The sequence below is a fragment of the Podarcis raffonei genome, chromosome 10, assembly GCF_027172205.1.
Source record: "Podarcis raffonei isolate rPodRaf1 chromosome 10, rPodRaf1.pri, whole genome shotgun sequence".
In the NCBI taxonomy this organism is placed as follows: Eukaryota; Metazoa; Chordata; class Lepidosauria; order Squamata; family Lacertidae; genus Podarcis; species Podarcis raffonei.
The window spans coordinates 45,451,760-45,478,081 of NC_070611.1; the positions used below are offsets into that span (position 1 = coordinate 45,451,760).

General features: G+C 41.3%; 1 protein-coding gene across 3 annotated transcripts in view; it reads right to left on the bottom strand.

Annotated features, from left to right (window-relative positions):
• MEI1 (meiotic double-stranded break formation protein 1) overlaps positions 1-26,322 on the bottom strand; it is a 39,773-nt gene that overhangs the window by 12,317 nt on the left and 1,134 nt on the right. Inside the window, exons 3-25 of one of the 3 annotated variants that reach the window (XM_053405972.1) lie at positions 25,462-25,512; positions 23,444-23,517; positions 22,193-22,298; positions 20,488-20,691; positions 19,555-19,685; positions 17,504-17,618; positions 16,900-17,016; positions 15,606-15,705; positions 14,872-15,006; positions 14,590-14,704; positions 13,284-13,375; positions 12,176-12,317; positions 11,192-11,303; positions 9,629-9,689; positions 9,220-9,317; positions 8,092-8,266; positions 7,838-7,985; positions 6,501-6,785; positions 5,089-5,254; positions 4,055-4,159; positions 3,201-3,311; positions 1,700-1,881; positions 353-434 (exon numbers count right to left, since the gene is read on the bottom strand). In XM_053405972.1, the coding sequence (XP_053261947.1) occupies positions 353-434; positions 1,700-1,881; positions 3,201-3,311; positions 4,055-4,159; positions 5,089-5,254; positions 6,501-6,785; positions 7,838-7,985; positions 8,092-8,266; positions 9,220-9,317; positions 9,629-9,689; positions 11,192-11,303; positions 12,176-12,317; positions 13,284-13,375; positions 14,590-14,704; positions 14,872-15,006; positions 15,606-15,705; positions 16,900-17,016; positions 17,504-17,618; positions 19,555-19,685; positions 20,488-20,691; positions 22,193-22,298; positions 23,444-23,517; positions 25,462-25,512 (2,907 nt within the window). Of the gene's footprint in view, positions 1-352; positions 435-1,699; positions 1,882-3,200; positions 3,312-4,054; positions 4,160-5,088; positions 5,255-6,500; positions 6,786-7,837; positions 7,986-8,091; positions 8,267-9,219; positions 9,318-9,628; positions 9,690-11,191; positions 11,304-12,175; positions 12,318-13,283; positions 13,376-14,589; positions 14,705-14,871; positions 15,007-15,605; positions 15,706-16,899; positions 17,017-17,503; positions 17,619-19,554; positions 19,686-20,487; positions 21,109-22,192; positions 22,299-23,443; positions 23,518-25,461; positions 25,513-26,322 lie in introns of those variants that run through there. The other 2 variants (XM_053405970.1, XM_053405971.1) reach the window with 2 other exon arrangements.

Consider the following 26,322-nt stretch of genomic DNA (forward strand, 5'->3'; position numbering starts at 1 on the left):
TTTTTGCTTAATAATATACAGTTTCATGTTTGAGAACTTATGAACGTTCACTATTATATTAAACCAATAAATTTAATAATAATAATAATAATAATAATAATAATAATAATAATAATAACAACAATAATAATATAGTTTCATGTAGGAATTGAACAACCCCTGCATATAGATGAGACGTCCTGATCCTGCACACATAAATGAATTGGGAAACCACAAAGGACTGCAGCTTCCCAGGGATTTCTACATTAGGCCAGATTTATGCCATTTCTTAGCAAAAGTGACTTCTGTTTCTATTACATATGAATCAGCCTTTAGTGCTCTCTTAGCTGATGCTGGCAAATATGCAGCCTACCAAAGAACAGGGTGGGTTTCTTCCTCTTGAAGGCAAGTGCGCTGAAGACCTGGTCCACATCAAGGCAGATGACATGATCAACCTTTCAGAAATGAATCAGAAAATGTTTGGCGATAGGAGCGATTGGAGTGAAGGAAGCAGCCGGGCTGCTAATTTTCTTTGTCCAGCCGTCTATTACCAACCCCTCAAAAGACACTGGATCTGCAGCTCATTAAATGTATTCCCAGTATTATTCACTTATGGAATTAAATAGAGCTTCCATGACTTCTAAGGGATTATAGACAGAATGAGGGAACACAGGCAGTCAGCTATGCAAATCTGCTTTTGATTCATCCTCATTATTAACACTCTGGTAAAATGAATGAGGCTAATCATTTACTAAACTGCTGTTTCCCCTTCAGAGGATTAGGGAACGGCACAACATTAGCTCACATTCATGAGCTTTAGACGCATCCATCTATCCATTCTGAACATTTTGTGCTTGCCAAAACTGAGGGAACAACATCAAACAATGACAGGAGACCATCAGGAATTATCCTAATTCACACACAGGATAAACTAAAATTCAATTTCTGAATATGATATCAATACAGTGACCTTATATCACCTGTTTCTAAGCCATTCATGTAATGCCTCATTTACATATAATACCTATCTATCTTATGGAATAACATGGTTTGGGACTTGAAATGCTGATTTTGCCGTTGGGCTAAATTATTCATAGGCTGGGGTATGATAAACTATGTCTGTGTTCATTATTAAGCCAAGATAGGAACCAGATCTTTGCCATACACCAGTCCCTTCACAGCGTAAACCATAAAACCAGCATGAGTGCTATTACATACATATCCTGTCTGTGGGTATTTGGTTTGCCACTGTGGGAACAGAAAGTTAGACCAGATAGATCTCTGGTCTCATCCAGCAATACTCATCTTACATTCTTGAGTCTCCAATTAACCATGGTTTCCTGTTTCATTTGAACTGGGAAACTATTAATCCTAAACCTTAATTTGAAGTTAGTTTAAGACCTGAGTAGTTCCAAAGCTCACAACCATCATTTTTGATGGAAAAGAAAACAATGGCTAGTCAGAGACCTCCTGGTTTGATTGATCAAATTGCAAAGACGGGAGCAAAGGGCCGCCTATGCAGACAAAAGGCTAACTATTATCTCAGCTTAATAAACCAATATGAACTTTCAGACTGGGATTACAGTTAATTAATACAATAGATTTAGGGAACCAATAATAAAAAGTTAATAATGCTTAAACTTTGTGCATTGTGTCTATGAATAAAAGCAGTAATTTTTATTTGTACTTTCTAATGCAAATGTTTTACAGTATATCTAACCTCTGTGTTGTAAATGTGTTGTTGAGTCAAGAGAGAAGAAATCAGCAGCCAAGCAGAGCAGAGAAGTGCTTCACTGGATGAGGGCAAAGCAGGTTCTGAAGAACAGGTTGGCAACCAAGTGAGATGGATAATTTTCTCAAGTAGCTCTAGCAAAGGTGTGTTGGAAAATAACATAGCCACCACTGTAAAGAAAGAAAGGGTCTAACAAGCCATGTGAAACTGGCATAGCAGAAAGGCAGCAGCTGCCAAGAGCACCAGGAAGGATCAATGATGTTCAATGTCCTCCCCGTGCCCCCTACAAGGGCTCCTGTAGATTTGCATCATGTAGTGGAAAATCACAATTAAGTTTGTGCTCTATACCTATTTTAAATAGAAAGTAACTTAATGAGATATATGTGCAGAATGAGCAAGTAGGAGAGAGGCCTTTTTAAATAGCCTTTTCTCCTGTCATGCCATGTCTTTAGCAGTCCTCATAGTTAGATGTTGAAAGATGGAGGTTCTGGCATCTGCACTGGATTCAAAGAAAGGCTCCAGACACAGCCTCTAAGAAGGATTTCCCTCTCCTGCCTTCCCATCACAACCGGCTGCCTACAGCATATTCATTCTACTTCTTCATTTTGGGGGAGGGATTTATGCTGGGTGGGAAGTTTGGTGTGTGACTGGACCTGCAGTGGCTTCCATACTTTCCTGCTAAACTGCAGTGACTTGGCTAAATAATCTCATGAGAGGCTGCAGGTCTCCCACCGCCCCTGCCATGTATTTGGCCATATGGAAGATGCTCCTATTGTGTGGGGGCTTTGGGGGGGTTCCTGAAGGTGTGATGCCCTTCCCTTTCTTCTCTCTCCTCCCACCCCCTGTCACTGGCAGGGAATGGGGGGGGGGACTCCAGGAACTTCCCACTCCTTCAGTTTCCCTCAGTCTTTTACACAATGGAGCCCTGGCGCCTCCTCCTTTCTTCTCTGCACATGGCTCCTGTTAAGTTGTGGGTGAACATATCAGACGACACAACGATTCTTCAAACAGCTCTTGTTTATTCACAGGCCAGAACTGAACTGAACTGAACTGAAGGGTTCAGCCAGCCTGCTTATATAGAGCTCCACTACAACGCAACTGTAACAACTTTCTGTAACTATCCAATCACTGAACGTCACTTTCAATCCCTTATTTGCATGTGTGGACCTGAGTGAAAACTATCTACAGTATCCCCCTGCTGGCCCAGGGTGAGAACTTCAGTACATAACAGCTCCGACACCTACTAGTATGGACCAGAGAAACTGTGATTTCAGACAAGGGGGACAAACTCATTTTGCACATGCATATACTACAGTGGCTGAATTCAAATGGGGGAAATGTGGATTCACACAGCAACAGTGCTCCAGTAGGGGCAGGCCCCTTGTAGCAAACTGCCCTGAGACCTGCGGGTATAGGGCAGTACACAAATTTAATTAATAATAAGATTGAAGGAGGAGTGGGCAGTTAGAATCCATTTTTCACTTTTTACCTGTTTTCTGGCTGGCTGGTGTTGTCTGCTGAAGGCTCCAATACAGGTAGTTGAGGGACGGATGCAGAATTTCATGGTCTGTTGGGCTGCATTTTCCAGACAAATTGCTGACTGTGTGACAGAAATACTCAATAAAATTTTCATCTTTTTTCAATTCCAATATGCTAAATATTTGGGGGAAAAGGCTCGATATGAAAACAGCTACACCTGCTCAGACCGCCAATCAAATCAGCGTGCAATGCAATTCACAGACACAGACAAAATCCATCTGGCTTCAAAGCAGAGCACAAGAAATCCTGAAATAAATATTGCCACAGCAGTGCATCATAATTAGGATATATGTTAACAACTCCTCACCAGCATACATTTTGGAGGTTAAAGCAGGATACTGTTGCTACCATCAGAAACATACTACAGGGAATGTAGAAAACCTGGGGAAAGCTGACACATAGCCAGAGTGGCCTAGTGGTTAGAATGTGGGACTAGGATCTGTGAAACCAGCAGCGAGAACCATGTATGCCACTTTGAGGTCCTTGGAGAAAAAAGTGGGAAATAAATGCAATAATAAATAAATCTATAAATCTTCCAGGGAGCTCAGAGTGGAGTTATTCATCCCCATTTTATCCTTACAGAAAGCTCTCTGAGATTAGACAAATAGATAAATGTCTCACCCAAAGTCACCCAGTGAGTTCAGTCCCTGAATGGGAATTTGAACCTGAATTTCTTATACCCTAATCTAGCACTCTAGCCACAACACCACACTGTAGCTATTAGACCCGTCAACTAAGATGCCCCAGATAAAATATTCTCATCTCTAAACCAAAGATCCAGACTGAACAAATTCAGAAGCTCACCCAGATGAAGCAATCTGAAGTCCGTGCTGTCCAGCTCTCTTTCTGTCGCATGCCTGAGTTGAACCAGGAAGAGGAGGTTCAGTAAAAGGGGCTGGGCCTGGTTGACTAAAAAGAAACATGAAAGAAAATTACTTATTGGCCTCTAGACTACAAAAACTGAGAAAACAAACAAGTGCTGCAGGAACTATCTTCTGTGTACATGGTGAACACCTTTGTCAGAGACAGAAACCAATTTTTTTTAATCTGGAGAGCTAAAGAGTCATTATGTCCTGTTAGAAGCAGTGAAAAGCTATAATTAAAGTAACAGGCTGCTCTGGGCTGTCCTAAACAACACGTACCATTTCAAATCAGCACGTGAGATTGACTCTAAGGCTGTGTTGCATTACAGCAGAGGGTCAGCTGATTTTGCATCAGAAGGACGCTGATATACAACTAACAGATGGCATGCTGCATATCAGATGAGCAAGGATGCACAATGATCAACATGATTTGCCCTGCAAACAGATGTGCTCTTAGTAAAGACTTTAATGTCTGCCCTGATTCAAACATAGTGCTGGCCCAATTGATGGGTGTAAAACATGTTTGTTTGATAAAAAACTGTGTCAGTGCTAATTCATCACATATCTGACCATTTCTATCCCAATCAAGAAAGAAGAATCAAGTAGCATAATGAAGTATGAAGAGCCACCACTTATTTCACAGCAGGGATGGTGATGTCATGTCCAGGGGCACCATTTACTAACCCTCCGCATGGCAAATAGTAGGCTTTTCTCAGAGAGAGAAACCCACCAAATAAGCAAATCAGGGGAAGAGACAGATTACATTAGCAGGCATAGCTAAGGGTTAAACTTGCAGTTATGTTTGAAAAATTCCCAAATTCCTCTGTTAAATTTCCCCAAAATATTGTCTTGCTCTGACACATAGGAACAGGGAAATACTTGGCCCAAGAGCTCCTGTGGGCAGTATTTAAATTACTTGAGGGCATTTGGTACCCAACCACGGCTTCCTGCACTTAAGGCAGGTCTGTCACTCACCTTGCAAAACGCTGGAATTGTTTTCTACCAGAAGATTCTGCAGAATCTGTAGAAATTGGCTTCGAAGGAGGTCACAGACATGAACATTCTCATCTATTTTCAGGAAGGCCTTCAGGGTAATGAGGACTTTGTGGGCTACTTCACTGGTGCCAACACAGACTAGATCCTGAGAAGAAAAGCAGACCAGGCCCAGTTTAAGCGAATGTTGCTGCTGCTGCTCTCTATGGTTATGGCACAGAGACTGATCTGGACCCCTACCTAGAAGCCAAATCCCAAAATCGTCAAGTTATCATACTAACCTGGATGAATGAGACATCGTAGCAATGCAGATATTCAAATGAAGTACTTTTTAAATCAACAGGCTGTGCTACAATTAAAGTCTGAATTACAGAAATAATTCTTGTAGCCTAATTATTTAAAATAAAAGCCAAGGTGCAGTCAAGCACAGCCCCCACCAAGAGAAAACTGGGTGGCTCTGCTGCAATGCAGTCAAATTAGCGACACGTTTTAAAACCATTAAGATCAAAATTATTTGTGTGTTTGTGTAATGCACAATTAAGGTCATTAGAATGTTTCTTGACTGTTATGAAACCCAGTAGCACAAACAAGGGCCTGGCTGGATGAAGAGGAGTGGTGGGAGGCACCCAGGGATGGCTGTAGGCAGTATTTCTACATTCCAGGGGGTTGGAATAAATGACTCCCCAGGGTCCCTTCCAAATCTACAATTCTATGATTCTATCTCATAAGTGTAATTAGGTTTTTAAGAAGGAAAAGGGACTGATTTATATTCTATTCATGTCAGCTAAAATATGAGTAGCCTATAATTGGAAAAAAAGGAGGAAGTCCCCCAAATAATAGCTTGAGAAGTTGAGCATTGATTAAACTGGCTAAGTTAATTTACTGGACTAAGGACGGAAAAAGACAAGGAAGAAGAATTAAAAGATTTTTTTGTAGATATCAGAGGAATTCCAGTTTGAGGAATATTAATTAAATTTATGGAATACTAAATTCTAATAGGTATGGATAATATTGTATGTATGAAAGGTTTTATAACATTGTGTATCAATATTTGTAAGTATTTTGGTATGGCATTTTTTTTTAACAACAAAAAAAAATTGTTATGGCTAGATCTGTTAAGGGTGTTAACGCTGCAAACCCTTCCATCTTATGTTCAGCCTGTATGTACAAATAAAACCATACAATACAAAGACACCACCGTCTCCAATGATCGTCATTCTAAGAAAACAAATCTGAGGCATGCATCTTTTCCACTTTAAATGTGTGTGATATTTAATGCTGCTGATGGTGATGATGAAAACAAACAGATTTTGCAACACATGGAATCTAGGTAGGCAATCTAAATATTTCTACAAGGTGATCTTGTATTGATTTTTTTTAAAAAAATTGCATACCAGCAAGACAAGCAAAGCACTCAGATTGCCCTTCAGCATGCAAAGCAAACTGTTAAAGTTGTTTAAGGAGTCAGAAAAGCCAGCAGAGAGTCTTTTGTCAGTATCTTCAGATTCAGTGTGGCTGTAGTCTTCACAGGAAAGCCATAGATGAAGGATGCGGTGACCAAATCTTCCCATAAATTCAGGATAGCGTAAAAAAAAATTGAGGAGCAGAGGATGATGGACATACACCAGGCTCAGATCAGATATACTATCCAGGATCCTCCTTATAGCAGAGAGCGAAGCCTGGATTTGGAGAGTTGGAAGGGGAAATCAGAAAAGTCAAAACAACCTCTTTAGGGACTGATACATTTATAGTCCCTCTTATGAGGAACATAATCCTCCTAAAAGTCATTATAACAGGAAGAATTTCAACGTTATATTCATCTATACAAGGGGAATACAGTGGTACCTTAGGTTAAGAACTTAATTCGTTCCGGAGGTCCGTTCTTAACCTGAAACTGTTCTTAACTTGAAGCACCACTTTAGCTAATGGGGACTCCTGCTGCCGCTGCGCTGCCAGAGCACAATTTCTGTTCTCATCCTGAAGCGAAGTTCTTAACCCAAGGTATTATTTCTGGGTTAGCAGAGTCTGTAACCTGAAGCATCTGTAACCTGAAGCGTATGTAACCCGAGGTACCACTGTAGTATTATGAAAGCATATTGAAGTCAACAGTTTCACAAGCAGACAATACCATTTTCATTAAAAATGTCATCACATGCACATTTCTTTAAAAATTAAAAACTGCATCCTATAATACTTTGAATACTAGAACAAAATTAAACAGCTATGCATTTTTCAAATGTAAATGGCACATTCTGGATACAATTTATGACAGCATTTGTGGGTGGGGACAATCCTCTCACTATCTTTTTGCAAAGGCCTGCCTCGTTTCTTTTAGTGTTCTTGGTGCCTCCTGTACACTCTTTTCCACTCTCACTTCCGAGTGTGTTACTACAGCACTGGAAGAGGCATCTAACACAGGAGATATCCAGTATTCCTGTACTGTCTCACTATTCCACAAACTTATTCAGGAGGAGTTTTCTCCTTGCTAGATGGGTCCTACACTACAACACTACGCAAAACCAGAAGATGAATGATGGCTATTCTCCTATACCAAGGCTACTTTCTCATGAGAAAGCAGATGAGATATTGTGCTGCTGGTGCTGTATCCTGGATACTAGTACTAAGGGAACAAAACAGTGACTTTTAATTGTCTGGAAAGGAACATCAGTAACAAACTTTCAGAAATGTGACAGTGTAGATTTTAAAAGCTGCTCTTGGAAGCCGTGATTACCAAGTCTAAAGCTTCAGTCTTGTCTTGACAGATTGCCAGAAGGTACAAAACAGCTTTGAAGACATATGGGGGTGGACAGTCTCCTTGGTCTTGGATTGACAGAAGAAAACTTCTCATAGCTGAGAAAAGCTCTGTTTCTGGAACAAATCTGAGAGCAAGAGGGTTTGGTTTTGGTTTGTTTTTTAAGTTAAGCGGATTGATCTCACCTAATGATTCCCGCCCCCCCCCCCCCCCGTTCCAGTCACTTCACTTACTTGTCTCCCTGACTAAAAGCAAAGTAGAAAAGAAGCAGGAGACTATACTGGTGACTACGAAGAGTTTCATCTAAACAGAAAGATTCTGGGGTCTCAGATAAGAGGCTGAGGCTTTCCTGTATCCCGAAGTTTAACTGTGGCAGACTCTTTTGCAAAAGTTCTGATAGGTCATGCACTAAAAAGAAAGGCAATCAGAAAACTGCATGAAAATGGCAGCAGCACACAAACACAAAATAAAAAGCTGGGGGCACAGAACACCAATGTCTGTTTACCCCCCTCCCCCCCCAAAAAATGCTGCTAATACACTGGTACCTCTGGTTAAGAACTTAATTCGTTCTGGAGGTCCGTTCTTAACCTGAAACTGTTTTTAACCTGAGGTACCACTTTAGCTAATGGGGCCTCCTGCTGCTGCCGCGCCACCAGCGCACGATTTCTGTTCTCATCCTGGGGCAAAGTTCTTAACGTGAGGTACTATTTCCGGGTTAGCGGAGTCTGTAACCCGAAGTGTTTGTAACCCGAGGTGTTTGTAACCCGAGGTACCACTGTAATAGTCCATGCATCTCTCATATTGCCCTTCTATTCCACCTTACTCCACAAAAGAGACAGGAACATAAAATATGCTCCATAGCTCATGCTATCTTATATGAGACCACTGGCCAGACATTCAATTGTTTTAAAGATTTGGGGAGAGGGGGAATGGGCCATGCAGGTGTTGCAAGAGCCTCTACTCACAATACAAGGCTGTGTACACACACACACCCTGTTTACTCTGCATTGAATATGAGCCCATCATTGGTTTGGGAAGCGATGGGCTTTGGTCGCAATCCCGTATCTGTCCTGTATCTATCCTGTTGGTTCTTAAGAAATACTGCATTTTGATGTGTTTTCCTCCAAACCAGTTTCAGTCCAAATGGAGAAAAAGAATGACCTAGCTGCACTTTAAGCTAGTAATGTTTACACAGCTTAAATCATTTTATATTGCCAACATGCTAATGTCACTGTAGGCAGCTAACTCAAAGAGCGTATCTTCCCCAAACCTTTTGCCACTATTTCTGTTCCCAGACCCAGCTGTATGCTGCCAGGTTCAAAGACACATCACACACACAGAAATCACTTTATCAAACTTGCCCTCTTGGGAAGAATCCTCCGGCTTCTTTGAGGATGAATGAAGATTGAGGCATATGCTATGCAGGAAACTTGAACAAGCATGATTCAAACCAGGGTTACTTGAAAGGGAAAATAAATTATGCAAAATGAGAAACTGGAGGTGCAGACTTGGTCAAGACACCATCTCTAGTTTATTAATATCATTAGCTTTGAAGTCACCAAGCCTTAAGGCAGTAGTTAATTGTAGGCTTTATTTGCCATTTCCAGAACATCCAAAATTAACCTGGTACTCTATGAAAATCATAAATCTCATGTCTAAGGGTCAACATTACAAATCTATTAGAATGTCTAGAGGTTAACACCGGAAATGAAGAGAAATGTTTCAAGAGAGATGAGCGTGAGAATTACTTTTACTATCCCAATTTAATACCTTTGTGCAGTGCAGAATTTGGCCTTCAGCTCCAGGTTCAGTTGGATGAAAGAGGAAGATGCTGGAGGGAAGGAAAACTGTGCTCACACAAAATGTTTGAGTTAGGATTTTCAATTATACAATCTTAAGAGAATCTGAAGAGTACCTAGCCAAGCCTTACGCAAGCCAAGGCAACAATAATTTCAAGGCTCTGAATATTCTAAAGGATTCTCTACATACTAAACATGATTTCATGTCTCACGATGTCTCGCTGACATTTCCAAGTGTCATTAGAGATGATTCCAGAGTTGCCACTATGGAATTATTTGCTTTTTAAGGGGCATTTACATGATATTGTCATCAAATTGTTGTCCTTCTGCATTTTCCCCGTGCTCCTCGTTTCTTTCTCAGATCATGGATAATCCAAATTTATGGTAGAGCCAAACAGTACCGTAGTCTCTGCAGGTACAGGTACTCCTCTGTCTTTTTAAAGGTCTGGTTCTGAAGTGCACAGTGACATATTCAGGTGAGCCTATCCACATGCATTTACATTATGGCTTGTCTTCATTGTTACCTTTCCAACTGGCCCCATTGAGGGCTTGTCTACACTTCCACTTGTCCTGCCATTTCCCTCGAGGAAACCAACTTTTTTTCTGCTGAATTGAAACAAACATCAGCTAGGTTTTCTGCGGATCGATGTTTACTCCAATTCAGCAGTATAGAGTGGGTTTTCCTGGGGAAAGTGGTGGGACAAATGGAAAACAGCTTGTGTCCATGCCTGGAAAGCACAGGACAAGCGGAAAACCTATTGGACCCCTGCTTTCTACTCACAGGACAAGCAGGACAAGCAGAAGTGTGGATAAACCTTTAATCAAATCATTCTTAACAGAGTTTTAAAAAATTGTTTGTGCAAATAGTGCTTAAATGAAAAGGCATTTTAGCACATCTTTAAAAATGTTTAAAGACATGATGCCCTTCCAGAGGGCACAATTTTAGCATCATGGTATTATAAATTAATTGTTTTAAACTGTTAGAATCATAGAATTGTAAAGTTGGACAGACCCCAAGGGTCATCTAGTCTAACCCCCTGCAATGCAGTTTAAGTCTGCCTCTTTAAAAAGTGGTTAAATAAATCATGCAAGAAAAAAAGTGTATTTGTACAAATTAAACAGAATATTAAAAATGGCTATAATTTTTAACTCAATTTCCCATCCTTTCTTTCACGGCTATGTCAAATTCACTAATGTGGATGAAACAAAGCAGTATGTACACATACATACAAAGTGCTATATCCCCTGAAGTGTGATAGTTAAATTTCAATTCTGCATGTAGCTTACAGCAGAAGAGCAATAATTGGGGAAAACTGAGCCACTAGCCTGCAGGCACTCTAGGTACAGAACACTTCCATTTTGATTGGAGAATGAGACATTTCAAAAACACATCTACTCTAATAGATGCTTCGTTAATGTTAGGGGTTCTTACAGAGCTTTGTGACGCATTAACATTCAGCAGCAACAAATTCTACAGCTTAATAATATGCTTCTGAAAGAAATATAGAAAATAGCCTCTTCCAGTTTTCCTTACCCAGCTTCATGGAGAATCTCTTACTTGAGTCTGGCATAACACTGAATAAGATGTTGAGGGTCGAAATTAAGACTTCCATGAGAGCTGGGTGGACAGCTTTTTCAGAATATTTCTGCAGGGAAAGGGGGCAAATATACTTTCACTGTTACAGAAAGAAATAACATGCAACTCAGATAAGACATGAGGAAATCTTTTTAATGGGCCTGACAAGTTTGATAACTCCGAACCACAGGGCATGGTGTAATAGAAAGCTCCTGTCCAAAAACAGCTTGTAACAAGAATCTAGATCTACAATGACTTCTGACAATAGACTTAATTTAATCTTTGGAAAGGGATGCGGGTGGCGCTGTGGTCTAAACCAGAGCCTCTTGGGCTCGCCGATCAGAAGGTCAGCGGTTTAAATCCCCACAATGGGGTGAGCTCCTGTTGCTCAGTCCCAGCTCCTGTCAACCTAGCAGTTTGAAAGCACGCCAAAAAGTGCAAGTAGATAAATAGGTACCACTCCGGCGGGAAGGTAAATGGCATTTCCGTGCACTGCTCTGGTTTCAGTGTTCCATTGTGCCAGAAGCAGCTTAGTCATGCTGGCCACATGACCCGGAAAAACTGTCTGCAGACAAACGCGGGGTCCCTTGGCCTGTAAAGTGAGATGAGCGCTGCAATTCCAGAGTTGTCTGCGACTGGACTTAACTGTCAGGGGTCCTTTACCTTTTTAAACTTTGGGTGCTCCTCTTTATTCCCCACATACCTAATAATTGGGGCAGGAAGTAGAGGGAAGGGCACAGCATCACTGCCTCCACCAGCCAATCTCTTCTGCATGGGGCACAAACTCTGTCATGCTCACTTTCCTAGTGCTGGTGTACTCAGGTCCTGCTAAAGCATCTAGTTAACCACTGTGAGAACAGGACGCTAGACTAGGTGTTCCTTGCTTCCGTATAAACATATGTGAACCACTTGATGCTTGGGTGGGGTAAAAGGAAACCCTACCATGACTATGGGAATGCAAAGAGAGTCAGAGATCCTCAGCAGAAACTCAGAAAAGCTTTTCAGTGTATCTTCATTCTCTGAGTTGGGAGCAGTGAAAGAATTCTCCTGAGCCACAGGGTCGTTTTGTGATTCCACAGCTAATCTAGAAAGACACACAGGACTGTCAGATGGACAGAAGCTATTGCATCATGTTTCTACAGCATCCTGGCCGGACCTCAACTCCGTGGCCAGAATGTTGAGTTTGAATGTGTTCAATCTCCTCTTGGTATTAATGGCCTCTCAGAGAGCTTTATGTCAGCAGAACCCTTCTTACATCTTCAAAATGTGTTCATCAAACTCATGAAAGGGGAAAGAAACAAAGACTGTGCCTACTGTCCCCTCCCAAGTTCCGCACATTCAGCAGAAGATGATAGAGCTCTACAGACACACAGTTGTACATCAGGCATATATATTTGTAAGCACAGACTTCCATTCACACCTTCCACTGAACATGTAAAGGACAGGGCCACCAGGCATGTTCCTGCTTTACTTTCCATGCACTTTGAAGAGGTGAGTATGACTCCAAGCACTCAACCCTGCCTAAATTCCAGAGTTGTTACAAAGATAATCTTAAGGATACTGCTATGAACTTTTGGGAAGATGGGGAGAGTGTAAACGCAGGACAACCAACAAATAAATGGTGCTACTTTGGGTGGGGGAGCCTACTTTAAAAGGCCCCACTGGGTTTCACTCCCCACCCCCACCAGAGCCTGCTAAAACTTTGGGTTGGCTTTGTCCCTGGGGCTGGTGAGAGCCAGAACAGCGGCCCCCCAACCCATCCCAAAGCCAACTTGGCTCCTGGCCAGAGCACAACCTTATCCGCTGCACAAAGGTGGCTTACTGGTATTTTTAGCACATACAAAGAGTGAATCTCCAGGTCATCAGCTATTGAGCCACTTGAATGTAGAGGAGCAAAGCAGGAAACCCTGGTTCATACCCCTTTAATCATATCCTCAGACACAGATGCAAGCTTTGCGCATCTCCCCTACAGTTTCAGAAAGCAGTGAACAAATTGCTATCTGATCTCTCTTAAATGTTCTTAGGCTAAAGACAGACAGAACTTCCTCACCTACAAGCATTTCTGAAGCTTTCTAAAGCACTCTGCAGGAACTGTCCCTGCTGTGAAACTGTTTTGTTCTGATGTCTGCTGCCCGGTTGACCCTATGACATTGAGATGAGAGAAAAAGACTTTCTTATGACCTTCTACTTCATGCCACCAGAATATCACGTTAAATTAACAATTGCAGTCACCAAACGTTAGCTTGAAAAGCCCTCTAATTGTTTGAAACACTAAGGCTGCTCATCCATTTCTTCTCTTTTGCTATCATGAGCCAGTGTTAATTCTTGTTCAGCAGATGCACACCAGCTTTTTGTACCGAAAAAGGCAGAAGAGAATTCCCCTCTTTTCTAGTGAGAAATAAATAGCAATAGAAGTTTTCGTAACTCCCATGTGTTTGGGTTACAGCACGTTATAGATAAAAGTAGTAATTCTGTCACACTAGAAAAACAGAAGAGACTAAAACTAAGTTCTCCTAGAGATTAGCCTCTTTCTGTTTTAATGTCATTGCAAACTGATCCCTTGATTCTTAAAATGTGCCCCTGCACTGCACATATACTTGCAATACTTGTGTAACGTCTCTGCAACATGCACATAAAGTCACATTTTTTGAAATTGCTCATCCTATCCTAAGTACATATGTGGTAATGCAATTAAGGTTGCAATATTTACACATCTACTGTAGAGGAACTCCAACTGAACTCAGTAAACCATACTTAAGTAAATACAAATAGGATTTGGCTGCACATGCTCACAATGTTCTGGAAAGCAGCTAAACATCAGGTGCATGTGCAGAGGGTGTCACTCATTTTTGTATTTTGGAATGACAAGAATTCGTTTCTTCTCCATCAAGACACTTGTAACCATCTCTGCGATTCCCCGGTATAGTACTCCTGACTTTAGGCTACACTATAAGGCTTGGCATCAACATGCAAACATTTATTCATGTCTATATTTCTATATTTTAAAGTTTGTTGAAAACACATGTTTTGCCATCCCATTATTTGGACCAGCTTTCTTTTAAATCCCGGCTGTTTGGAAGCACATTACTAGGTTAGGCCTATGAGGAAATCCAAGTGGAAAATTCAGCCCCAAGTATAAAAAAGATTCAGAGAACACCCTTCGGAAAGGAGTGAGGCAGATCAACTATCTCAAGCATAGCAACAGGTTTGCTAACATGAGAGGAGGGCTTTTTGTGGAAAGGACTGCCAGAATCCCACCACTATTTGAGGGTGGGAGCACGAAGAGAGGACTTCATCACACATCTGGCCCACATTACCTGCCAATCAGAATAAAAACACAACAGTGAATGACTAACCATGAGCCTCCTATTAAGAATTGGCAGTGGAAGATCACTACATCGTTTTAATACACCTTCGACCAGCTTCTGTAACTCTCTGTATAGTACGGGTGGGATGGTCACATGATCCTTTCTGCAACGAAAAGAGTAAGACAAGAAAGGCAATTAACTTGGAAGCAAACCTCAGGGGAGACAGAAATTCGTGGTGGTCCAGATGTCAGCAAAATCAAGAGTGCAAGAAAGGACTAACCTGGGTGTCCAGCTACAAAGAAAAAGTTCACCAAATTGTTTCCTACTTACCTCAGTATTGCAGCCACAGCTTTCACAGCTTCAGCTGCTACTTCAAGAATAGGACAGTTTAAAGCTTCTAGAAGAACACTAACTGCATTTTTAAAGACAGAGGTATTTGTAAATAATTTGATTTCTGCTGGCTGCCTGAAAAAGAAGAAATGCAGATCAAATCTTTAAATCATAGCCTCCTATAGAAAGACTGTCACATGCATACCAGTATAGGAATAAATTCTTTATCGGTTACTGCTCAGTTGGGACTTGGTCTGAATCTTTAAATTATATTATTGGTAACAGTTTCTCAATAATAACCCTAAGCATGCTTTGTATGAACAACATGAAGGCTTTCGCTACAAGATATCTACAGGAACAAACAGTTAAGTTGTGAGTTCATTGCCAAAATTGCACATTTATTTATTTATTGAATTGCTTTGCATAAAACATACCAAAGTAATTTAACAATAAACACAGCAACAATACGTATTTGTGCGTGTATATACTGTATACAATTTCATGTCTAATACAAATGGAGTCCAGGATAAAAATCTCCACTTAATTTTTAAAATTTTATTTCACAAGCAAGCTAGTGGACAGTGTGTTATCGCTTATGAGAATATACCCTGGATATATCCCTTTCACCTAAAACCTCCCCCCTCCCACAAAAAAAAAACACCAAAATCATCCATGAAAGGTGCTCCCCCACTCATTTTGCAAATTAAAGGCAACCTGGAACTTTGAAATCTCACCATTTTAAAATTTCAGTGAAAAGTAGAAGGCCCTGCTTTTGCAATTCCACATTATTGAGATGCAAGATTTCTTTCAGGCTCCTTAAAATGGGTTCAATGCCTGGAATAAAGTCAAAAATATTTAAGCAGGTCCCAGTCCATGAAAGGGGTTCCTGTAGTGAAGTAGAAAGGTGGAAAGATTTGGGCAACTTACTTCCTGAATGTTATGTATTAAGATTAACTGCAGTTCTCACTCAGGGCCACCAGTATGCAAATGAAGGATTGAGAACTGTCACTCTCTGATTGGTTAGCTGGTTGGGAGTTGTTACTGTTACAAGTTACTTAGTATTACATAAAGCAGCCAGCTAGGCTGCACTGCGTCTGACTCCAGGAGCAGTTCTAACTGCTGTAATAAAGAGCTGTGAATCTAACAGAGCTGTGTCCTTCGTCCATCTTTCCCACTATTTAACACTGAACATCAAGTGATAGAGGCTGTTTGGACTCATTTTAGCCCATCACCACATATGTGAAGTACTTTGAGCATGCTGCTTTATAGATGTGGGCAACTTATAACCGTCAGGAGCAATGCCTGAACACCTTCCACATGTACTGCATCACAAGGATTTGGGGTAGCACATGGCAGGACAGAATTTCTAACAAAGATGTGTTCTCCCAAGCCCACATTCCCAACATGTTCACTATCCTGTCTCAATGATGTCTAAGCTGCCTTGGTCATGTCCACAGAATGGAAGGTGGCAGGATTCCCAAGGTCGTGCTCTCAGTCACTTTCAGTTCCCCATTTTGCAGGGGATGGAAACTTTAATTACTCATTGCTTTTCTCAATCTGGGTCGCCCCCCCCCAGTCCTTTTACAGAGAAGCGGCATTATCTTTCTATAAAAGTGAAAAGAAAATAATGAAAGGAAAGCCACAGGGAACAAAAGCTGAGCAATTAAGGGGCAATTCATCACCTGTCTCCCAGTCATGCCGAACTGGACACAATAAATGATCAGAACAGGTAGCTTTTGATTAAAGACACTGCAGCTTTTTAAAAGCCTTAGTAGTACTTGTGGAGTTGCAGTTGTATTACACCGCAGAACAACAGCCACAAATAAAGTTCAAAAACTCATGAAAGAACAACGAACAAAACCCTAGAATGCAATGATTGGGCAATGTCATCATCTGGATTCTCTGAAAAGTTAATGAACAAAGAATGATGCGATAACAATGGATAGCAATTGCAGACAAAATAGCTAGTGTGGAAATGTTGAATGGCATGGCAGCAACTCCATCAGGCTGCAGAGAATGGTGATTTACCATAGACAGTGTGACACTTGGAAAAGAAAAGCTGTTCCTCAGTCAGCAGCAGCAGGCAGCAATAAATTGACCAGGTGAGAATTTCGCTCATGCAGAAGAGACACTCAAACAGGAACTCTGCAAACAAAAATAAATGTATTCTAGCATCAGTTGAGCCCAACACAACTACTCCCAAAAGGATGGAAAATAAAGAAAAGCACAAAAGAAGTAAATGTTAACATAAAACTCTGCCACGTCTTGAAACTACCAGGGGGAGTTTCTGCCATCTCCCTGCGAAGGAAAAAGAAAGGCGAAAAAATAGTTACTGACCTGGCTGCTGTGCAAGTTGCAACTCTGCTCCTCCAATTATTCTAACTGTTTTTAATTGGGGGGGGGTTCTTGTTTGCTCTAGTAACCTCTAGGTTAGATTACTGCAAAGTGTTATTCGTGGGGCATAAAATTCTCCTTATACTGTACTTACAATTTCTAGTTTACGTCACTCTGAAGTATTATTGGTTAACAGTGCTGCAATAGCTGCAACTTTTCCAAACATAGCTTTGCAATCAAGTACCATGATAACCTGCAAAGTGGCAAACAATAAACAACAGCACATTCTTTTTGTTACCTGGGATATCGGCATTGATAAAGGCAGGAGCATATGTTGCTGGAGAATGCACCAGTACAGCAGCCATACACTGAGCACTTGCTACCTGTAATACCTCATCTCTAGACAATAACAGCTGTGAAAGACATAAGACTAGGTATTAAAGAGCCATTGTTACACTAAATTACTGCAGCATTAGAAAAAATGTGCTGACCAAATGCAAATCAGAACAAGAATAATAATCTAAGCTAAAAAGAAATGCTATTGTCATAGAGCCACACTAAGCTAAACCATGGTTTAGCATTCAAATATTTATTTAAAAAAATATTTTTAACTATTCAGATGTCTTGGTTCGCATGTCACACTACACATGGGGTGGACAAACTTTTTGGCTCTGCAGACCAGATCTTGATCAGGTTGTGCCTCATGGGCCAAATTTGACACGAGGTAGGACCACCTACCCGTCAATCATCTGTCATCACCTCATAAACTGGAAGATGCTGCTAAAACGAAGAGAGTTTTTTCTACATTTTAGCAGCTGCTTCACTGAAAACTCTTGGGGTCATTTTGCTGCTGCAAACTAGAGCTCTTGGCTTAGTTCTCCCAAACACACTACAAGTAAAAAAAATACATGACAGACCTTGGTTACAATTCATGGTTAATCTAGTGAGCTAAACCACAAGCCCGAATTTGGACCATGGCTTAGATCAGTACAACACAGCAGCAAGACAACTGGGGGAAAGCAATCCAACCACAAACTCCTCTCTAGGAGCCCACACACTCATGCATTTACACTAAACCATGGTTAGGCTTACTCTGGCATGCAAACCAAACCATCTGAATAGATTTTATTTCTAAATAGAAAATAGTGTTAGAATAATCACAAAACTATGGGCAAATACATCAAACAGCTGTGTATGCTGCATCTAGTAATCATAATGGGCGTCATCCATTGTATTGTTACACACTACCCCAATCTTTGTGCGGTGCGAGACTCTAGGGGTCCAGGCACTTACCCAGAGTTTGTGTTTCCTTTGGAAATGAGGCACAACAGAGACTGTGGCATCTTTATGATATACGGTTTATTTACAGTTATATACAACCTAAGCCTACGATGGAGGGGCTTCCAGCATTACACTCCATGATGGTTCCATTTCTCCCACTGCTGCCACCTTGGATTCAAACTGTCAGCCCACATTATGCTTTGACTGCCCTGCCCCCCCCCCCAGCTTCAAAGGCTGACCCCTTTTTCCTTTAATCATGCCACAAGGAACTGAACTCCTAGAAAACTTCCTAGAAAACTGGCACTGTCTTCTGGCTAACAATCTCAGAGAGGGGCTCCCCACATTTGTTGGCTTGCACAGTCTTTGCTTTGATGATGGCCCACCTCCCTATCTTTGTTCTCTGCTGATGGCCCATCTCTGAAGCACAGAAAAACTGGTTTGGCCTGTACAGTGGTACCTCGGGTTAAGTACTTAATTCATTCCAGAGGTCCGTTCTTAACCTGAAACTGTTCTTAACCTGAAGCACCACTTTAGCTAATGGGACCTCCTGCTGCTGCTGCGCCGCCGGAGCACGATTTCTGTTCTCATCCTGAAGCAAAGTTCTTAACCCGAGGTACTATTTCTGGGTTAGCGGAGTCTGTAACCTGAAGCGTATGTAACCTGAAGCGTATGTAACCCGAGGTACCACTGTATTTTGACACGGATAAATTCAGCATCTGGCAGCCCATCTTAATACTCCAAGCATTGATTAAACTCCAACACTTACTAAATCCAAGAGTTATGGGTGTCTTGCACCCACAAACTCATAACGGTATTATGAAAATGACCCCATGTGCAACCAGGAAAAAGCATTCCCACCCATTCTCTCAGAATACATTTAGATGTAGCATAGCACCTTTAATTTTCTTCTACAACACAAGGTATTCACTAATACCTATATTTAGGGAATATGTAACAAAAACTTGCCATTAAGCAAGTTCAGCATTCACCATTAATGCGTCAACTCGGAATAATAACAAATCTGGCAGCAGATGTTAGGAAGATGGGTTAAATCTTTTTGGCAATTACCTTCTTGATCATTAAAGGTAATGGACTTTCTCGCTCAAACAACTCTGGGCTTGCAGAATCTGCTCCTTTTCCTGAATTACTCATAATAAATGAAACAAACTTATCATATTTCAGTAGCTGCTTTAGCAAACCTGCAATAGAGCAAGGGGAAAGAAAATGAGAAACTAACAAAACAAGAGATATTTAAACATCACATCATTGGGTTCTGAAACGTCTTTATGATTCCGATTCTATTGCTGCTCTACTACCAAGCAATATTTTGACCTCTCTATAAGCAATATGGTATTGTCTATACAGATATCTACATCAGATTATTTATTTTCAATTTTCCATCAGAAAAGCAAAAAGTCATTGTCCCTCAACATTTTTTTCTGGCTCTGAAAAGTCAAACTGACTCCTGATATTGCCTGGAACAGATGGTTAGCTATTAAGAAGATACGCTTCCAATTTCCAAATCTCCTGCCCCTTCCCCACTTTAAAAAAACAACTTTTTTATTTTCCTAACAGGGCAGCTGGGCATTCTACAAAGTGCATGGCCAGCAAGAACCCAGCCATTCACCAACTTACTATGCCATAGATCTAAATTTGCATATATACATATAAAAATCAATTAATTCAACTTTTGTTGCTTAAAGTTTGACCATAAGAGTATAGTACAGCATATCCAAATTTGTGTTAGGTGCCTGGCCTTGAGGGTTTTTTTTGGGGGGGGTGTTTTTTTGTTTTGAAAAAAACTAGCAATATGCCTACACATGGGTTCAGAATCTGAAAGGCAAATTAAATCCTTATGTGCATGATAAAAGAGACTGAATTTTAAAATTGCTTTCTTCCACTTTCTATTCCAAAGCATTCCAGAATGAAATGCACCACTAGCAGCATTTGTGAAAACATCCCAAGCTCTTCCCCTCCTATTCCACTGATTGAGCACCTTACCCATACAGTTAACTTGCAGCTCCTTGGTCTGTGAATTCTTTAGAGTAGTCAGAAAGAGGCCACACAGCCTCTCTGTGAAATGAACAAACAGCCTCTCTGCAGCACTGGGGACAGAGTACAGCTTGCCATAAAGATAACATACAGCAGCCTTTATGCTCTCATTTGGGTACATCAAACCTGCAGCCAGATGCTCCATCATGTTACATGCAGAGAGAACAGAAAAATCAATTGTAAAGAGAGAAAACACTGTTAACTTTGTCAATTGTGGGCTGGCCAACAGGGGCATCATTTAAGGGAGACAGAGGAGACAGTCACCCTCATCCTGAGTTTCATGCAATTATTCCTCATGAGCACCCTTATCCCCAGAAAGCTCGTTAGTTCTGTATGCTGAGCAAACTGATTTTTTTAAAAAAATTAACTGAGCCTACATACTACATCTGCACATCAAGGTACAAATCCCTTTGCTTAAAAAACACACTACAATTTGGTTCTTGATAACTGATAACATAGCTAATATGAGATATCAAAATAAACACAATGTATGTGTTTATGTATGTATGTATGCATGTTTAACCAACCTCTGGGTTTTTTCCACAATTTAACCTTGCACCTTATTGAATCTTTCCTCCATCCACAAATGGGGACCCTACTGACTTGTGAAACTCAGCTATTTCCAAATAGCAGATGACCAAAACCCTAATCTCCAAGTCATCCTTGATGTAAGGTCACCCCACAGTTGTGCTGCTTCCATTCTTTTCATTTTTACTACCTCACATGCTGCCCTTAGTCTAAGTTCCTGGATCTTTTTATTGCCTCTGCATACACAGACCTGTAAGTCAACCTAGCTAACCACTCTCACTTTAGAGTTTTGCCATGTTTCCAGTTGTTGTGTCCCAGCAGCTTGGTGTTGCTACTGCTTATCATGTCCCACTTGTGTGCCTCTCCTTCTCTAGTTCACCCAGTGTTTGCACATATAGGCATGAAAAAACATTCTCCTTCACCAAAACATTGTCTGGATTTGTTCATTTGGATACTTATTCAAACTTGAAGCAGGCTGATCTACTAATCCAGTCTCACAAAGACTGCTCATGTCCAGTTTCAATACACCATATTTGTGGATCTTGACATAAGCTTGTGGTTTTTCCTCATATAGGGAAATTGAAAGTATTTTTGGAATTTGTTGAATGAGTCACTATTAGCTATATGGAAAGGCTTCCTATTAAAGCACAAAATGTTTTATGCCCCTTAAAGATATGCCCCTTAGAGACTAAACACTCATTTCCACTTAGTTAAATTTACAAGGCTGACCTCCACCTCTCCAAAAAAGAACAGGTAGTCTTGTGAATGGCTTTCATGAGCTTTGCCAAGATTACATTTTAGTCTCCTTGTTTGCTATCACAAAAAAATTTAGGAGCATTTAAAAAGACATAATCTCTCACCTTCACAGGAGTTCTTAGTTCCAACATTGCATTTACAGTGGTACCTTGGGTTAAGAACTTAATTCGTTCTGGAGGTCCGTTCTTAACCTGAAACTGTTCTTAACCTGAGGTACCACTTTAGCTAACGGGGCCTCCCGCTGCCGCCGCGTGATTTCTGTTCTCATCCTGAAGCAAAGTTCTTAACCCGAGGTACTATTTCTGGATTAGCGGAGTCTGTAACCTGAAGCCTCTGTAACCCGAGGTACCACTGTACTTGTAATACTTACTGTGTTCAACCACCCATACATCAGCAAAAATTGGGATGGAGTCTGCCAGTTTTCCAAGAAGAATAAACATGGGCAAGCTGCTTCTTGTAGCTGCTACCTTGCATAACTATAGTAGTGGCAAACAAGTGAAAAATTAAAGCAGTGAGAAAATGTCCTTACATTTTAAAAAAAAACCAGACAATTCAGCAGACTATCTTTTTGAAAATGCGCTTTACCTCACAGATACAGTCGCACTGCAACTTGCATGGCAGGGTCCATATAGTTCTGCTTACCCTAGCATTCTTTGAACTTGCTATTCAGAAGGAAGTGCCCTCACACCACCACCCACATAGTGAACTGATACAAGTTTGTTATCACTTATCTTCAAGCGCATATGTTGCGAAACATTTGTGTACAGGAAGCACCAATTAGCAACCAAAGGCATCTGAATTAGCAACAGACAAGAGATGAAAGCTTAGGATAAAAGAATTTACAATTTATTGCAGGAGAGTAATACTGTTGTGTGTTGGAGGGAGGGTTAATAAGTGTGATGTTTGTCCCTTGTAATTCCTGAGGTCCTGCATTCAGCAAGGGTTAAAATCCAATGAAGGATTCCATTGTTGAATTAGCCAAGCAAGGGTTGTAGTTGTCACCTAAGTTACCACCTAGGATCCCTGGGCAGTTAAGTCCAGTTGAATTCGACTATGGGGTGCAGTGCTCACCTCCGCTTTCAGGCCTAGGGAGCCAGCATTTGTCTGCAGGCAGCTTTTCATGTGGGCAGCATGACTAAACCACTTCTGGCGCAACAGAACACCATAACAGAAGCCAGAGCACACGGAAACGCTGTTTACCTTCCTGCCACAGTGGTACCTATTTATCTACTCACGCTGGTATGCTTTCGAACTGCTAGGTTTGCAGGAGCTGGGACACAGCAACGGGAGCTCACCCCGTTGTGCGGATTCAAACTGCAGACCTTGCAATCAGTGAGCCCAAGAGGTTCAGTGGTTGAGACCACAGCATCACCTGCATCCCACAAGTTGTCACCTAAGTCTAGCCATTAGTATAACAAAGGAAGCTGTTCTGTGCCAGACGGCAATTGGGCGGGCTCCTTTCCTTGCCTGGCTGGTAGTGAGAAAGACAAAGGCCAGAGTTTTGCATGTGAGCTGAACTGGAAGCAGGCAAGAAGCCTGAGAGTGAAAGCCATACTGAATGGGCATAAGTAGGGGTGAGAGTCTGTACATTTGAAGCAGCAAGGAAATAATCTGTACCAACCTCTTTCTGGCATTCATCCAATAGATAGTGCAGGTACCGCTCCAACTTCAGTCCTACTACCAGCAGTACCAAAACTGAACACAAGGGGGGGAGATTAGGCACAACACATTTCTTACTTGCTTTTAATAGGTTTTGCTGTAACGTCTGTCTCTCACACACTTCTCTCTAGGTTTTGCTGTAACGTCTGTCTCTCACACACTTGTCTCTGTCCTGCTTTCCCATGAGAAACCCACTCTTTACCACTACTGTAAATTGGAACAAATTGCCATCCACAGAAAACCTGATTGTCATTGGTTCCGATTCAGCGCTAAACCGTGGGTTTTCCAGAGGGGCAAATGGAAGTGTGGACGAGCCCTACAGCTGACATTATTACATAATAAAATATTGAGCCCCACCTGCCTCACCAGCCTTTCCAGTGCAGCTCTTCGCTAAAGAGCATTTGCCTGGAAGGAGTTGGGGAAAAGATGTGGCCTCCTTATCAGAGAAAAGGGCATCTTGCTCTTTTTTCCTTTAACTCAAGCACAACATCATAAGGTTATACATGATAACAGAAAGGAAGTCAACAGCGATGTGTCATATTTATAATGAAGAGAAATCAAGAAATAGCAAATCCCTACCCACAACCAGAGCAATAGGTCCTGATGTCAGCAAATCTCTCAAGAGAATTATTTTTCAGGCTTAGGTGAGGGCAAAATTGTTTTCTCATAAATATACTCTAGGCTCTCTCCTCCACATATCGGAGCAGGACAGAGAGAGAGAGAAATACAACTCAGGAAACATAAATTAATTTGTCAGGTATTCATATCATAAGTGTTTCAGTTCCTCAACATTCACCAACTGAGATGTATTTTCTTGGCTCATAATCACTGCACAGTGATCCTATTCCATCTGTTCTACCAAAAAATAAGCTCATGGAAAACCTTGGCTTTGTTAAGAAGAGTGCAGCAGATGGTTCATGTGAAGTTGGTAAATCATTTTCCTGGTTTGCATAAATAGTATTAATGTAATTTTGATTCAAGAATTGGGGGTGTTCTTTGAATTCCAGTAGCTGAGACCTACAATCAACCTCCTTAGGTTCCTTACTAAACTACACAGCTCCTTAAAAACTAGGAAAGTATTAGAAAATATGGCTTGAGAGAAGAAAGCCACTTAAGTGTATGCTCCAGTTACTTATTTGATGCCAATTCACCTGATATAACAATTTGAATTCCAACCCAATTCAAGAATGGATTGGTCTGGCAGGTTCTAGGGTCGTGACAATATCTGTACCGAGTAGTTTTCTACTGAAATCTGTATCATAGAATTGCAGAGTTGGAAGGGGTCCTGAAGTGTAAACTCTGCCCTAACCATAGCTACTACTACAGAAATATTTGATTTCCATACGTATTTTCTCACAAGAATGTATGAAAATCTTAAAATCTGAGTTACTCTCTACACAGTGCAACCTTAAGTGTGTTTACTCAGATTAACAAACACTGTTTGATAAAACTTACTCTGAAGAAAGTGAGTTTAGGATTGCAACCTTTATGAAATTTCTCATTTCATTTGGATTGGAGCTTTTTACACTGATAAAAATGCTAATGCAATTTTGACCTAAAAATAGTACAGTAATTGCTTCCCTTAAAGGTAAAGGGCTTCCCTTAAAGGTAAAGTCGCTTCCCTTAGGTCCAGTCGTGACCGACTCTGGGGTTGCAGTGCTCATCTCACTTTATTGGCCGAGGAAGCTTCCGGGTCGTGGCCAGTATGACTAAGCCGCTTCTGGTGAACCAGAGCAGCACACGGAAACACCGTTTACCTTCCCACCGGAGCGGTACCTATTTATCTACTTGCACTTTGACATGCTTTCGAACTGCTAGGTTGGCAGGAGCAGGGAGCGAGCAATGGGGGCTCACCCTGTTGCGGGGATTCGAACCACCGACCTTCTGATCGGCAAGTCCTAGGCTCTGTGGTTTAACCCACAGCGCCACCCATGCCCATTGCTTCCCATACCCAACAGCAATTCACCATGTGCTTCTCACCTTCAATGAGTAAATCCAGTACACTGCCATCTTCCACCGTTTGCAATATCTCTGTTAAGATCAACCCACAGATTAATCACAATTATTTTTTGTAATCTATACTGGGGCTCCCATCTGTAACAAAATTGAACTTCCTTCTAAGTAATAATGCACAGGATTGTGCTGCAGGGCTTGGAAATTTTTATGAAAATCATAGGGGCAGAGGAGAAAGAGAGGTTCTTCCAGCATTATCACATTTCCCCCTTTTGGTAACCATATTCTAGGTGTCATGAACCTAGGCTTCTGGTCAGGAGAGTCACAGCTCTTGAGTAGCAGGAAACAAGATAAATCAGCTGAGAGAGTTTAGGGCATGGTATATCTGGGGGTTAGAATTGCACCCAGGGTCAGTCTTTTAATGAGGCAATAGAGGCAATATGAAGCAATTCTGTTTCAGCTGGCAAGATCCACAGGGGCAGCAGATCCAAGCACCCAACAGATCAACTGATGCTGCTGCTGCTGCTGCTACTGCTGCTGCTGAAGAAAGGAGGAGTGGCTGTGCCTATGGCTCACTGATGTGAAGCGAAGGTAAGGAAATGAATATATTTGGCACCAGCTTGGCTGCAGGAACTGCCAAGAGGCATACAAGGTGCCATCCAATTATCTTAGGGACTCCATTCCAGATTTGTGTAGTGTTTACTTCATAGACTTTTCTTCTCCCAGAGACATCCCGCAAGGCAGTGGGGATGGATTTTTCCTCAGGGATTACTCCCGAAGCCATTTTCATGAATGAGTATAACCAGGGGTGTACAGCAACCACAATATTTACTAGCACATGTATTGTTCCAATTTGTTTCATTATTAAGGTGCAAATCTGATCTGCTA